General features: G+C 49.6%; 2 protein-coding genes across 5 annotated transcripts in view; both read right to left on the bottom strand.

Moving 5' to 3' along the window:
• The window catches only part of LOC137439064 (nucleoside diphosphate kinase B), a 148,346-nt gene that overhangs the window by 93,958 nt on the left and 39,388 nt on the right, over positions 1-15,000 (bottom strand). The gene's annotated exons all lie outside the window — the stretch shown is intronic.
• Positions 7-15,000, bottom strand: part of LOC137439066 (dedicator of cytokinesis protein 9) — a 160,197-nt gene continuing 145,203 nt past the window's right edge. For 3 of the 4 annotated variants that reach the window (XM_078767731.1, XM_078767730.1, XM_078767733.1), the window contains 6 exons: positions 12,423-12,560; positions 11,879-12,061; positions 9,770-9,883; positions 2,127-2,342; positions 1,873-1,930; positions 7-192 (listed from right to left, as the gene is read on the bottom strand). In XM_078767731.1, coding sequence (XP_078623857.1) covers positions 113-192; positions 1,873-1,930; positions 2,127-2,342; positions 9,770-9,883; positions 11,879-12,061; positions 12,423-12,560 — 789 coding nt within the window. In that variant the 3' untranslated portion in view covers positions 7-112. The remainder of the gene's footprint in view (positions 193-1,872; positions 1,931-2,126; positions 2,343-9,769; positions 9,884-11,878; positions 12,062-12,422; positions 12,561-15,000) is intronic. The other variant, XM_078767732.1, reaches the window with a different exon arrangement.

Below are 15,000 nucleotides of genomic sequence, written 5' to 3'. Positions count from 1 at the left end.
CCCCTTTCGCTCCGCGGTGCGACGGGGGACAATAAAAAGTTAAGGCAAAAGGACCTCAGGTAGACCAACAAGGTGTATTAAGGTAAATTAAAACACAAACAATGATAACGAGTTAATAAATCTCACCACAATCTCTCCATGGGTTCTTACCATCAAGACCATTCTCCTCACCACTTCCTCGGTGCTGCTGTGCTGAGGAATACAAAGAGAAAGGGAGAAATACAGAGAATGAGGGAGAAGGGAAGAGTAAAACAAAAGGAGAGAGACGCCTCATCTAGATAACTAGAAAACGAGCATTAAGAGGAGGTGGATAAAGCAGAATCTCAAGTGTGTGTGTGTGTGGGACACCTGTTTGTCGGTTGATAAAAGACTTTTGTACTAAAGAGTAAAAAAAATAAAAACATGGTGATGAAGCTGAACACACATGCCTTGGCCATGGGTGTGTTCCATTACTAATAGGTTTGCTATAGTTTGCCAAGCCAGCCGTTCCTTATCAACTGTTTCATTGGAGTGCTTGCTTGAGTGCTTAAGCCACCTGGCGAGTGCTCGACAAGCTGATTGGTAACGGAATACAACCCTGAACACCAAAGTACATGGTCGTATAACAAACACATACCCTTTACCCGAAGACCAAAATGAACTATGTACAGGGGGTGGCGAGATATACGTCTCATCGAATGACATCCGGTTTGCTACAACCATTTTGGGCCTGCTTGCGGCCTCGGCAAATTGACTCGTTAACAGTCGCCACGGTGGTCAGTTCCACCTGTATCGGAAGATCCGGTGACTCGACTCCGAGGTTCCGGATCTTGGTCTTCTCTCATGAGAGGCTAAACGCCGAGGGCTAACAGCATCTTGGAAGCGCTGGAGAGCAAGGCGGAAAAAATTTCACTTCTCTATGAGCTAAGGGAGAAGGCTTTCATCCACAGCTCAATGGAATGCTGCTCTCCCCTCTGGGCTGGTGCTCCTGCCTCACACCTAGCTCGGCTTCACGCTGTTGAAACCAAAGCTTTCAGAATCATTGGAATCTCCCGCGATGAAGCTAACTCCGAGGGCCTTTCACTCACTCACCGCAGGCAGGTTGGTGGTCTTTCCGTCTTCTACCGACTCCTCTCTGGCCTTGCTCCCCCAGCTCTCTCTGGGCTCTGTCCCCCAAATATTCCTACAGGTCGCACAAGATCTGCCTGCAACCCTCTTATGGTGAAATTGCCAAAATCAAGACTCTCTGCTCACCTTCACTCCTTCATTCCTCTTTTCTCCCGCCTCTGGAACAAACTCCCCCATTCCCTTCAATCCCACTCCCCCCTCCAGGTCTTTAAAACAGCTGTTCACCACCATCTCTTATCTTCCCCCATCCAAAACCTTGATCTTTTCTACCCCCGCTAATTCACCCCAGATACACTTTTTTGAAATTCCAACTTCTTTCCTGGAAGTCCTTGCAGTGTCCATGTGTTTTATACCTCACCCACCTCCCCCCAAGCCCTCTCCCTCCCACAGTTCTCCCGATGTCCCTGCTCTCAAATGTTGTGCTTGTGTCCTTCCCCCTCTCTCCCCATCTTGTCTCCCGCTCCCCTTATTTTGTGTTTTATGTGTCGATTTGACTTTTTGTGTGATTAATGTTAGCTCTTTCACGAGCCTCGACCCTGGATACAAAAAAGAAAAGACAAAAAAAAAGGGAGCGTGGAGTCTTGGCTGGTGAAAACTTCTCGACCAACCTTGATCCCGATGTGTGGAATTTCACTAACCAAGTAATAATGGATCACCAGGATTATGCAGACCAAGGGTTTGTATACACAACACAGTCAGTCTCACAGGTACAATTGTCAATGGGTTCGTGTCCGAGTAGGTTTTGTCTGCTTGCAGATTACTCACCTTCCCTCTTCAGACACTCAGCAATGATCGCGGCAATGTGTACGTTGCACATAGCAGCCTGCAAACACACGTATGTCATGTGACATGCAACATACACTCTGCAAACGGCAATTAACATCATGCAAGTCTCTATATGACAACAGAAAGCAGAATGGATGCCATGGCGATCTTCAAGGTCTCACAGGAATTATAACAGAATTAGCATCATTTCGCAGATCAGGAAGAGAATTGTGAAGGGGATTTGTGACACGAACCTCAGGATAATCATCGCCATCCATGTGCAGGCGAGCCATGCTGTCCAGCCAGGCGACGCGCAACTGCGCCACTCCTGCATACGAGTCGGCCAGACGGCAGTGGAGCTCCACCAGGGCATCGGGGTCTTGCCTCTGCTGCTCCATCAAGGCCGTGGCGGCGAGAACGTCTCGCACTCTCCGCGTCAGTTCACCAACTTGATGGCAAAAGTCGCTTTCCTGCTCGACAGGGTGAAGGAGGAATTACATTACAAAATAAACAAACAAATAAAGCGTCCATCTCCAATGTTCTCCCACCCTGACCCCCGACCACTCATCCAATCACAAACAATCATTACGTCATTATGAGTTGCACTATAATATTGTATTAAGAGGACATGGGGCCTTTCTGCGTGTTTTTTATTTTCTAACATATATGTTCATGTCCAGCTTGTGTGGTGAGCCGTCTCACCAACTCACCCTCATAATCGTCCCTCAGACTCACCCTCACAGAGCCGTCTCCCCAACTCACCCTCACAATCGTCCCTCAGACTCACCCTCACAGAGCCGTCTCCCCAACTCACCCTCACAATCGTCCCTCAGACTCACCCTCACAGAGCCGTCTCCCCAACTCACCCTCACAATCGTCCCTCAGACTCACCCTCACAGAGCCGTCTCCCCAACTCACCCTCACAGAGCCGTCTCCCCAACTCACCCTCACAGAGCCGTCTCCCCAACTCACCCTCACAGAGGCATCTCCCCAACTCACCCTCACAGAGCCGTCTCCCCAACTCACCCTCACAGAGGCATCTCCCCAACTCACCCTCACAGAGCCGTCTCCCCAACTCACCCTCACAGAGCCGTCTCCCCAACTCACCCTCACAGAGCTGTCTCCCCAACTCACCCTCAAAATCGTCTCTCAGACTCATCCTCACATAGGCGTCTCGCCAACTCACCCTCACAGAGCCGTCTCCCCAACTCACCCTCACAGAGCCGTCTCCCCAACTCACCCTCACAGAGCCGTCTCCCCAACTCACCCTCACAGAGCCGTCTCCCCAACTCACCCTCACAGAGGCGTCTCCCCAACTCACCCTCACAGAGCCGTCTCCCCAACTCACCCTCACAGAGCCGTCTCCCCAACTCACCCTCACAGAGCCGTCTCCCCAACTCACCCTCACAGAGCCGTCTCCCCAACTCACCCTCAAAATCGTCCCTCAGACTCATCCTCACATAGGCGTCTCGCCAACTCACCCTCACAGAGCCGTCTCCCCAACTCACCCTCACAGAGCCGTCTCACCAACTCACCCTCACAGAGCCGTCTCCCCAACTCACCCTCACAGAGCCGTCTCCCCAACTCACCCTCACAGAGGCGTCTCCCCAACTCACCCTCACAGAGCTGTCTCCCCAACTCACCCTCACAGAGCCGTCTCCCCAACTCACCCTCACAGAGCCGTCTCCCCAACTCACCCTCACAGAGCTGTCTCCCCAACTCACCCTCACAATCGTCCCTCAGACTCATCCTCAAATATGCGTCTCGCCAACTCACCCTCACAGAGCCGTCTCCACAACACACCCTCACAGAGCTGTCTCACCAACTCACCCTCACAGAGGCGTCTCCCCAACTCACCCTCACAGAGCCGTCTCCCCAACTCACCCTCACAGAGGCGTCTCCCCAACTCACCCTCACAGAGCCGTCTCCCCAACTCACCCTCACAGAGCCGTCTCCCCAACTCACCCTCACAGAGCCGTCTCCCCAACTCATCCTCACAGAGCTGTCTCCCCAACTCACCCTCACAGAGCCGTCTCCCCAACTCACCCTCACAGAGCCGTCTCCCCAACTCACCCTCACAGAGCCGTCTCCCCAACTCACCCTCACAGAGCCGTCTCCCCAACTCACCCTCACAGAGCCGTCTCCCCAACTCACCCTCACAGAGCCGTCTCCCCAACTCACCCTCACAGAGGCGTCTCCCCAACTCACCCTCACAGAGCCGTCTCCCCAACTCACCCTCACAGAGCCGTCTCCCCAACTCACCCTCACAGAGCCGTCTCCCCAACTCACCCTCACAATCGTCCCTCAGACTCATCCTCACATAGGCGTCTCGCCAACTCACACTCACAGAGCCGTCTCCACAACTCACCCTCACAGAGCTGTCTCACCAACTCACCCTCACAGAGGCATCTCCCCAACTCACCCTCACAGAGGCGTCTCCCCAACTCACCCTCACAGAGCTGTCTCCCAAACTCACCCTCACAATCGTCCCTCAGACTCATCCTCACATAGGCGTCTCGCCAACTCACACTCACAGAGCCGTCTCCACAACTCACCCTCACAGAGCTGTCTCACCAACTCACCCTCACAGAGGCATCTCCCCAACTCACCCTCACAGAGGCGTCTCCCCAACTCACCCTCACAGAGCCGTCTCCCCAACTCACCCTCACAGAGGCGTCTCCCCAACTCACCCTCACAGAGCCGTCTCCCCAACTCACCCTCACAGAGCCGTCTCCCCAACTCACCCTCACAGAGCCGTCTCCCCAACTCATCCTCACAGAGCTGTCTCCCCAACTCACCCTCACAGAGCCGTCTCCCCAACTCACCCTCACAGAGCCGTCTCCCCAACTCACCCTCACAATCGTCCCTCAGACTCATCCTCACATAGGCGTCTCGCCAACTCACACTCACAGAGCCGTCTCCACAACTCACCCTCACAGAGCTGTCTCACCAACTCACCCTCACAGAGGCATCTCCCCAACTCACCCTCACAGAGGCGTCTCCCCAACTCACCCTCACAGAGCTGTCTCCCAAACTCACCCTCACAATCGTCCCTCAGACTCATCCTCACATAGGCGTCTCGCCAACTCACACTCACAGAGCCGTCTCCACAACTCACCCTCACAGAGCTGTCTCACCAACTCACCCTCACAGAGGCATCTCCCCAACTCACCCTCACAGAGGCGTCTCCCCAACTCACCCTCACAGAGCCGTCTCCCCAACTCACCCTCACAGAGGCGTCTCCCCAACTCACCCTCACAGAGCCGTCTCCCCAACTCACCCTCACAGAGCCGTCTCCCCAACTCACCCTCACAGAGCCGTCTCCCCAACTCATCCTCACAGAGCTGTCTCCCCAACTCACCCTCACAGAGCCGTCTCCCCAACTCACCCTCACAGAGGCGTCTCCCCAACTCATCCTCACAGAGGCGTCTCGCCAACTCACCCTCACAATCGTCCATCAGACTCACCCTCACAAAGCCGTCTCGCCAACTCACCCTCACAATCGTCCATCAGACTCACCCTCACAGAGCTGTCTCGCCAACTCACCCTCACAATCGTCCATCAGACTCACCCTCACAAAGCCGTCTCGCCAAATCACCCTCACAATCGTCCATCAGACTCACCCTCACAGAGCTGTATAGCCAACTCACCCTCACAATCGTCCCTCAGACTAACCCTCACAGAGGCGTCTCCCCAACTCACCCTCACAGAGCTGTCTCGCCAACTCACCCTCACAATTGTCCCTCAGACTCACCCTCACAGAGCCGTCTCCCCAACTCATCCTCACAGAGCTGTCTCCCCAACTCACCCTCACAGAGCCGTCTCCCCAAGTCACCCTCACAGAGCTGTCTCGCCAACTCACCCTCACAATCGTCCCTCAGACTCACCGTCACAGAGGCGTCTCGCCAACTCACCCTCACAATCGTCCCTCAGACCCACCCTCACAGAGCCGTCTCGCCAAATCACCCGCACAGAGCTGTCTCGCCAACTCACCCTCACAATCGTCCCTCAGACTCACCCTCACAGAGCCGTCTCCCAAACTCACCCTCACAGAGTTGTCTCGCCAACTCACCCTCACAGAGCCGTCTCGCCAACTCACCCTCACAAAGCTGTCTTGCCAACTCACCCTCACAGAGCCGTCTCGCCAACTCACCCTCACAGAGCTGTCTCGCCAAATCACCCTCACAATCGTCCCTCAGACTCATCCTCACCGAGCCGTCTCCCCTCTTAATGAGCGAGTTTTGGTCCTCTTGCGGTACTCATATTAGCACCATGGCTGGAGTCATCCTACATACTCACACTCACAGAGACGTCGCCCCAACTCATCCTCACAGAGCTGTCCCCCCGACTCACCCTCACAATCGTCCCTCAGACTCAACCTCACAATCGTCCCTCAGACTCACCCTCACAGAGCCTTCTCCCCGACTCACCCTCACAATCGTCCCTCAGACTCACCCTCACAAAGCCGTCTCCCTGACTCACCCTCACAATCGTCCCTCAGACTCACCCTCACAGAGCCGTCTCCCTGACTCACCCTCTAAATCGTCCCTCAGACTCACACTCACAGAGCCTTCTCCCCGACTCACCCTCACAATCGTCCCTCAGACTCACACTCACAAAGCCGTCTCCCTGACTCACCCTCACAATCGTCCCTCAGACTCACCCTCACAATCGTCCCTCAGACTCACCCTCACAAAGCCGTCTCCCTGACTCACCCTCTCAATCGTCCCTCAGACTCACCCTCACAAAGCCGTCTCCCTGACTCACCCTCACAATCGTCCCTCAGACTCACCATCACAGAGCCGTCTCCCTGACTCACCCTCTCAATCGTCCCTCAGACTCACACTCACAGAGCCTTCTCCCCGACTCACCCTCACAATCGTCCCTCAGACTCACACTCACAGAGTCTTCTCTCCGAATCACACTCACAGAGCCTTCTCCCCGACTCACATGCACAGAGCCTTCTCCCCGACTCACCCTCACAATCGTCCCTCAGACTCACACTCACAGAGCCTTCTCCCCGACTCACCCTCTCAATCGTCCCTCAGACACCTTCACAGAGCCTTCTCCCCGACTCACCTTCACAGCGCCTTCTCCCCGACTCACACTCACAGAGCCTTCTCCCCGACTCACACTCACAGAGCCTTCTCCCCGACTCACACTCACAGAGCCTTCTCCCCGACTCACACTCACAGAGCCTTCTCTCCGACTCACACTCACAGAGCCTTCTCCCCGACTCACACTCACAGAGCCTTCTCTCCGACTCACACTCACAGAGCCTTCTCCCCGACTCACACTCACAGAGCCTTCTCCCCGACTCACACTCACAGAGCCTTCTCCCCGACTCACACTCACAGAGCCTTCTCCCCGACTCACACTCACAGAGCCTTCTCCCCGACTCACACTCACAGAGCCTTCTCCCCGACTCACACTCACAGAGCCTTCTCCCCGACTCACACTCACAGAGCCTTCTCCCCGACTCACACTCACAGAGCCTTCTCCCCGACTCACACTCACAGAGCCTTCTCCCCGACTCACACTCACAGAGCCTTCTCCCCGACTCACACTCACAGAGCCTTCTCCCCGACTCACACTCGCAGAGCCTTCTCCCCGACTCACACTCGCAGAGCCTTCTCCCCGACACACACTCGCAGAGCCTTCTCCCCGACACACACTCGCAGAGCCTTCTCCCCGACACACACTCACAGAGCCTTCTCCCTGACTCACACTCAGAGCCTTCTCCCCGACTCACCCTCACAATCGTCCCTCAGACTCACACTCAGAGTTGTCTCCCCAACTCACCATCTCAATCGACCCTCAGACTCACACTCACAGAGCCGTCTCCCCGACTCACTCTCTCAATCGTCGCTCCGACTCACCCTCACAGAACCGTCTCCCCAACTCACCGCTCAATCGTCCTTCAGACACCCTCACAGAGCCGTCTCCCCAACTCACCCTCTCAGTCGTCCCTCAGACTCACCCTCACAGAGCCGTCTCCCCGACCCACCCTCTCAATCGTCCCTCAGACTCACCCTCACAGAGCCGTCTCCCCGACTCACCCTCTCAATCGTCCCTCAGACTGACACTCACAGAGCCTTCTCCCTGACTCACCCTCACAATCGTCCCTCAGACTCACCCTCACAGAGCCATCTCCCCGACTCTGCTCTCAATCGTCCCTCAGACTCACCCTCACAGAGCCATCTCCCTGACTCACCCTCTCAATCGTCCCTCAGACTCACCCTCACAGAGCCTTCTCCCTGACTCACCCTCTCAATCGTCCCTCAGACTCACCTTCACAGAGCCGTCTCCCCGACTCACCCTCACAATCGTCCCTCAGACTCACCCTCACAGAGCCGTCTCCCTGACTCACCCTCGCAATCGTCCCTCAGACTCACATTCACAGAGCCTTCTCCCCAACTCACCCTCTCAGTCGTCCCTCAGACTCACCCTCACAGAGCCATCACCCCGACCCACCCTCTCAATCGTCCCTCAGACTCACCCTCACAGAGCCGTCTCCCCGACTCACCCTCGCAATCGTCCCTCAGACTCACCCTCACAGAGCCGTCTCCCCGACTCACCCTCACAATCGTCCCTCAGACTCACCCTCACAGAGCCGTCTCCCCGACTCACCCTCACAATCGTCCCTCAGACTCACCCTCACAGAGCCGTCTCCCCGACTCACCCTCACAATCGTCCCTCAGACTCACCTTCACAGAGCCTTCTCCCTGACTCACCCTCTCAATCGTCCCTCAGACTCACCCTCACAGAGCCGTCTCCCCAACTCACCCTCTCAATCGTCCCTCAGACTCACCCTCACAGAGCCGTCTCCCCGACTCACCCTCACAATCGTCTCTCAGACTCACCCTCACAGAGCCGTCTCCCCAACTCACCCTCTCAATCGTCCCTCAGACTCACCCTCACAGAGCCGTCTCCCCGACTCACCCTCACAATCGTCCCTCAGACTCACCCTCACAGAGCCGTCTCCCTGACTCACCCTCTAAATCGTCCCTCAGACTCACCCTCACAGAGCCTTCTCCCCGACTCACCCTCACAATCGTCCCTCAGACTCACACTCACAAAGCCGTCTCCCTGACTCACCCTCACAATCGTCCCTCAGACTCACCCTCACAATCGTCCCTCAGACTCACCCTCACAGAGCCGTCTCCCTGACTCACCCTCTAAATCGTCCCTCAGACTCACACTCACAGAGCCTTCTCCCCGACTCACCCTCACAATCGTCCCTCAGACTCACACTCACAAAGCCGTCTCCCTGACTCACCCTCACAATCGTCCCTCAGACTCACCCTCACAATCGTCCCTCAGACTCACCCTCACAGAGCCGTCGCCCCGACTCACCCTCACAATCGTCCCTCAGACTCACCCTCACAGAGCCGTCTCCCCGACTCACCCTCACAATCGTCCCTCAGACTCACCCTCACAGAGCCGTCTCCCCGACTCATCCTCACAATCGTCTCTCAGACTCACCCTCACAGAGCCGTCTCCCCGACTCACCCTCACAATCGTCCCTCAGACTCACCCTCACAATCGTCCCTCAGACTCACCCTCACAGAGCCGTCGCCCCGACTCACCCTCACAATCGTCCCTCAGACTCACCCTCACAGAGCCGTCTCCCCGACTCACCCTCACAATCGTCCCTCAGACTCACCCTCACAATCGTCCCTCAGACTCACCCTCACAGAGCCGTCTCCCCGACTCACCCTCACAATCGTCCCTCAGACTCACCCTCACAATCGTCCCTCAGACTCACCCTCACAATCGTCCCTCAGACTCACCCTCACAGAGCCGTCGCCCCGACTCACCCTCACAATCGTCCCTCAGACTCACCCTCACAGAGCCGTCTCCCCGACTCACCCTCACAATTGTCCCTCAGACTCACCTTCACAGAGTTGTCTCCAGCTGCATAGCAGTTGAGAAGCGTGAGGGCTTTTTGGAATCGTTTCTCTCCCAGTTCTGGCATCTCTGCCATGAGTCGACTCACCGCTACTACAATCTGCATGTGGAGTTGAAAAGGGGAAAAAAATTTCACTTTGCTCTTTGGGGTTTTCCTCGTTGTGCATACGGGTCTGGGGTGAAAAATCTGGAATCAAGTCCGTGGATATTATTTTTAAAAGGCTTGAAGTGATGAACAAAGATAAACCAAAAAAAGTGTTTGCCTATTTAAATTCAGAAAATATTCGGGTAAGTAAGTGAGGGTGGTTTTTATTTTTAAAATTCTATTTCAGATAAAAAATATATATAACTAATCGATGGATAACAGGATATAATACAAGTTAACTGTATTACTCAAACAGGCTCAAACTGTAGAGCATGAGGATGTAGCGGAGGATGAGGCTGAACCTCATATTGTGCCTGTGAATGAGGTTAAGGCTGAGGGGTGGATGATGCTGAGCCTGAGGTTGCGGCGCTGGATGAGGCTTAGCCGAAGGTTATGCTGGTGGATGAGGTTGAGTCTGAGGTTGTGGCGGTGGATGAGGCTGAGCCTAGGGTTGTGGTGGTGGATGAGGCTGAGCCTAGGGTTGTGGTGGTGGATGAGGTTGAGCCTAGGGTTGTGGTGGTGGATAAGGCTGAGCCAAGGGTTGTGGTGGTGGATGAGGTTGAGCCTAGGGTTGTGGTGGTGGATGAGGCTGAGCCTAGGGTTGTGGTGGTGGATGAGGCTGAGCCTAGGGTTGTGGTGGTGGATGAGGTTGAGCCTAGGGTTGTGGTGGTGGATGAGGCTGAGCCTAGGGTTGTGGTGGTGGATGAGGTTGAGCCTAGGGTTGTGGTGGTGGATGAGGCTGAGCCTAGGGTTGTGGTGGTGGATGAGGCTGAGCCTAGGGTTGTGGTGGTGGATGAGGTTGAGCCTAGGGTTGTGGTGGTGGATGAGGCTGAGCCTAGGGTTGTGGTGGTGGATGAGGTTGAGTCTGAGGTTGTGGCGATGGATGAGGCTGAGCCTAGGGTTGTGGTGGTGGATGAGGCTGAGCCTAGGGTTGTGGTGGTGGATGAGGCTGAGCCTAGGGTTGTGGTGGTGGATGAGGTTGAGTCTGAGGTTGTGGCGATGGATGAGGCTGAGCCTCGGGTTGTGATGTTGGATAAGGCTGAGCCAAGGGTTGTGGTGGTGGATAAGGCTGAGCCTAGAGTTGTGGTGGTGGATGAGGCCGAGCCTAGGGTTGTGGTGGTGGATGAGGCTGAGCCTAGGGTTGTTGTGGTGGATAAGGCTCTGCCTGATGTTAAACATCCACAAATTAACACCGAACCCTCCATCCCCCCTCCGCTCCTCCTGATCCCCTGATCAACAAATGCGTTGATATTGTGAGAGTTGCAGAGAAATGTTTAGTCCAGTTTTTCCAACACAAAATATTTTATTTTAACCAAATAATTTGCATGGAATGATGATTGAACACGAATAAGTTATTGAATGAAGATGGCAATTTCACTAGAATATCAGGATAATTAAGAAAGAAATCAGAATCGACTTTTGGCCTGATCAGTCAAAGTTCAGCCAAAGATCAGCCAAAGTTCAGCCAAAGATCAGCCAAAGTTCAGCCAAAGATCAGGCAAAGTTCAGCCAAAGATCAGCCAAAGTTCAGCCAAAGATCAGCCAAAGTTCAGCCAAAGATCAGCCAAAGTTCAGCCAAAGATCAGCCAAAGTTCAGCCAAAGATCAGCCAAAGTTCAGCCAAAGATCAGGCAAAGTTCAGCCAAAGATCAGCCAAAGTTCAGCCAAAGATCAGCCAAAGTTCAGCCAAAGATCAGGCAAAGTTCAGCCAAAGATCAGCCAAAGTTCAGCCAAAGATCAGACAAGTTGCATTTCCAAGTGTTATAATTATAATTACTTCAAAGAAAAAACACTGTAAATTATATTAATACTGGATCTGAAGAAAAACCTTTATGAGAGTAAATGACTACGTACATGGGGAACGAATGAGAGTCCTTCACAATTTATTGATAATTTGAAGGAACAACCAAAGGGAATTAATGAAGAACCGGTGAGGAGCAACGTGACCCACCTGGGTGTGCGTTCGTGATAAGCCCGTCCGACCTGTGAGCTCAAAGTCGAGGCGCATGAGCAGGTGCAGGAGCAGGCAAGCATGGGAGCGCACGTCGGACAGACGAGAACACGAACACCGTAAAACCTCCACGCACAGTGCTTCGCACATGGCAACTCGCCCGCGGAAGAACGCCAACTTAAACTGCCAGGTAAACATCATGTTATACCGCCGATACACGAAAGAGTAGAAATATAGTGCAAATTGAAATAAAAATAAAACCATAAAGAGAATAGCATACCCCCCCCCCCCCCCCCCCCCCCCCAAAACAAAAAAACAAAAAAAAAGCACAAAATGACTATAACACACCTGTCAACCTGTTATGATGAAAATCAGAAATGACTTTCAAAAGATTGATTTTTGACACACATGAACGAATTTTCAGGTGGTGGTACGTAAAGTACAGAGTACATCAGGGTGGTGGGAGGTAAAGAGTATATTTGGGTGGTGGTACATGAAAGGAAAAGGAGCCCTCAACAGTGAGTACTTTTCAAAATGTTCTTACCTGGTTGAGAAACAGGTGAAATGCTGCAAATATGTGAGCTTGGGCAGCAAGGGACTGTCCAACTTGCAGGAAGGCAAGGTACACTCCAAACACATTCCGCATCAATGTATTGTCCCCTTGGTCAATGAGAAGTTGCTCCTGTGCACATAACACCTCTCATTGGGACCTCGTTTATAACCCTTCCTTATTTACCTTATAACATGGTTTATAACCTTATAACATGGTTTATAACCTTATGGCATGGTTTATAACCTTATAACATGGTTTATAACCTTATAGCATGGTTTATAACCTTATAGCATGGTTTATAACCTTACAACATGGTTTATAACCTTATAACATGGTTTATAACCTTATAACATGGTTTATAACCTTATAACATGGTTTATAACCTTATAGCATGGTTTATAACCTTATAACATGGTTTATAACCTTATAGCATGGTTTATAACCTTATAACATGGTTTATAACCTTATAGCATGGTTTATAACCTTATAACATGGTTTATAACCTTATAGCATGGTTTATAACCTTATAACATGGTTTATAACCTTATAACATGGTTTATAACCTTATAACATGGTTTATAACCTTATAACATGGTTTATAACCTTATAACATGGTTTATAACCTTATAACATGGTTTATAACCTTATAACATGGTTTATAACCTTATAACATGGTTTATAACCTTATAGCATGGTTTATAACCTTATAGCATGGTTTATAACCTTATAACATGGTTTATAACCTTATAACATGGTTTATAACCTTATAACATGGTTTATAACCTTATAACATGGTTTATAACCTTATAACATGGTTTATAAACCATGTTATAAGGTTATAAACCATGTTATAATTAATGTTATAAGTTATAAGGTTATAACCTCATAGCATGGTTTATAACCTTATAGCATGGTTTATAACCTTATAACATGGTTTATAACCTTATAACATGGTTTATAACCTTATAACATGGTTTATAACCTTATAACATGGTTTATAACCTTATAACATGGTTTATAACCTTATAACATGGTTTATAACCTTATAGCATGGTTTATAACCTTATAGCATGGTTTATAACCTTATAACATGGTTTATAACCTTATAACATGGTTTATAACCTTATAACATGGTTTATAACCTTATAACATGGTTTATAACCTTATAACATGGTTTATAACCTTAGAGCATGGATTTATAACCTTATAGCATGGTTTATAACCTTATAACATGGTTTATAACCTTATAACATGGTTTATAACCTTATAACATGGTTTATAACCTCATAGCATGGTTTATAACCTTATAGCATGGTTTATAACCTTATAACATGGTTTATAACCTTATAACATGGTTTATAACCTTATAACATGGTTTATAACCTTATAACATGGTTTATAACCTTATAGCATGGTTTATAACCTTATAGCATGGTTTATAACCTTATAACATGGTTTATAACCTTATAACATGGTTTATAACCTTATAACATGGTTTATAACCTTATAACATGGTTTATAACCTTATAGCATGGTTTATAACCTTATAACATGGTTTATAACCTTATAACATGGTTTATAACCTTATAGCATGGTTTATAACCTTATAACATGGTTTATAAGCTTATAACATGGTTTATAACCTTATAGCATGGTTTATAACCTTATAGCATGGTTTATAACCTTATAGCATGGTTTATAACCTTATAGCATGGTTTATAACCTTATAACATGGTTTATAACCTTATAGCATGGTTTATAACCTTATAACATGGTTTATAACCTTATAACATGGTTTATAACCTTATAACATGGTTTATAACCTTATAACATGGTTTATAACCTTATAACATGGTTTATAACCTTATAACATGGTTTATAACCTTATAGCATGGTTTATAACCTTATAGCATGGTTTATAACCTTATAACATGGTTTATAACCTTATAACATGGTTTATAACCTTATAACATGGTTTATAACCTTATAGCATGGTTTATAACCTTATAACATGGTTTATAACCTTATAGCATGGTTTATAACCTTATAACATGGTTTATAACCTTATAACATGGTTTATAACCTTATAGCATGGTTTATAACCTTATAACATGGTTTATAACCTTATAACATGGTTTATAACCTTATAACATGGTTTATAACCTTATAACATGGTTTATAACCTTATAGCATGGTTTATAACCTTATAGCATGGTTTATAACCTTATAACATGGTTTATAACCTTATAACATGGTTTATAACCTTATAACATGGTTTATAACCTTATAACATGGTTTATAACCTTATAGCATGGTTTATAACCTTATAACATGGTTTATAACCTTATAACATGGTTTATAACCTTATAACATGGTTTATAACCTCATAGCATGGTTTATAACCTTATAGCATGGTTTATAACCTTATAACATGGTTTATAACCTCATAGCATGGTTTATAACCTCATAGCATGGTTTATAACCTTATAGCATGGTTTATAACCTTATAACATGGTTTATAACCTTATAACATGGTTTATAACCTTATAACATGGTTTATAAGCTTATA

This window comes from Myxine glutinosa, chromosome 13, assembly GCF_964187855.1.
Source record: "Myxine glutinosa chromosome 13, kmMyxGlut1.1, whole genome shotgun sequence".
Taxonomy (NCBI): domain Eukaryota; kingdom Metazoa; phylum Chordata; class Myxini; order Myxiniformes; family Myxinidae; genus Myxine; species Myxine glutinosa.
This window is presented reverse-complemented; position numbering and strand designations above follow the sequence as displayed.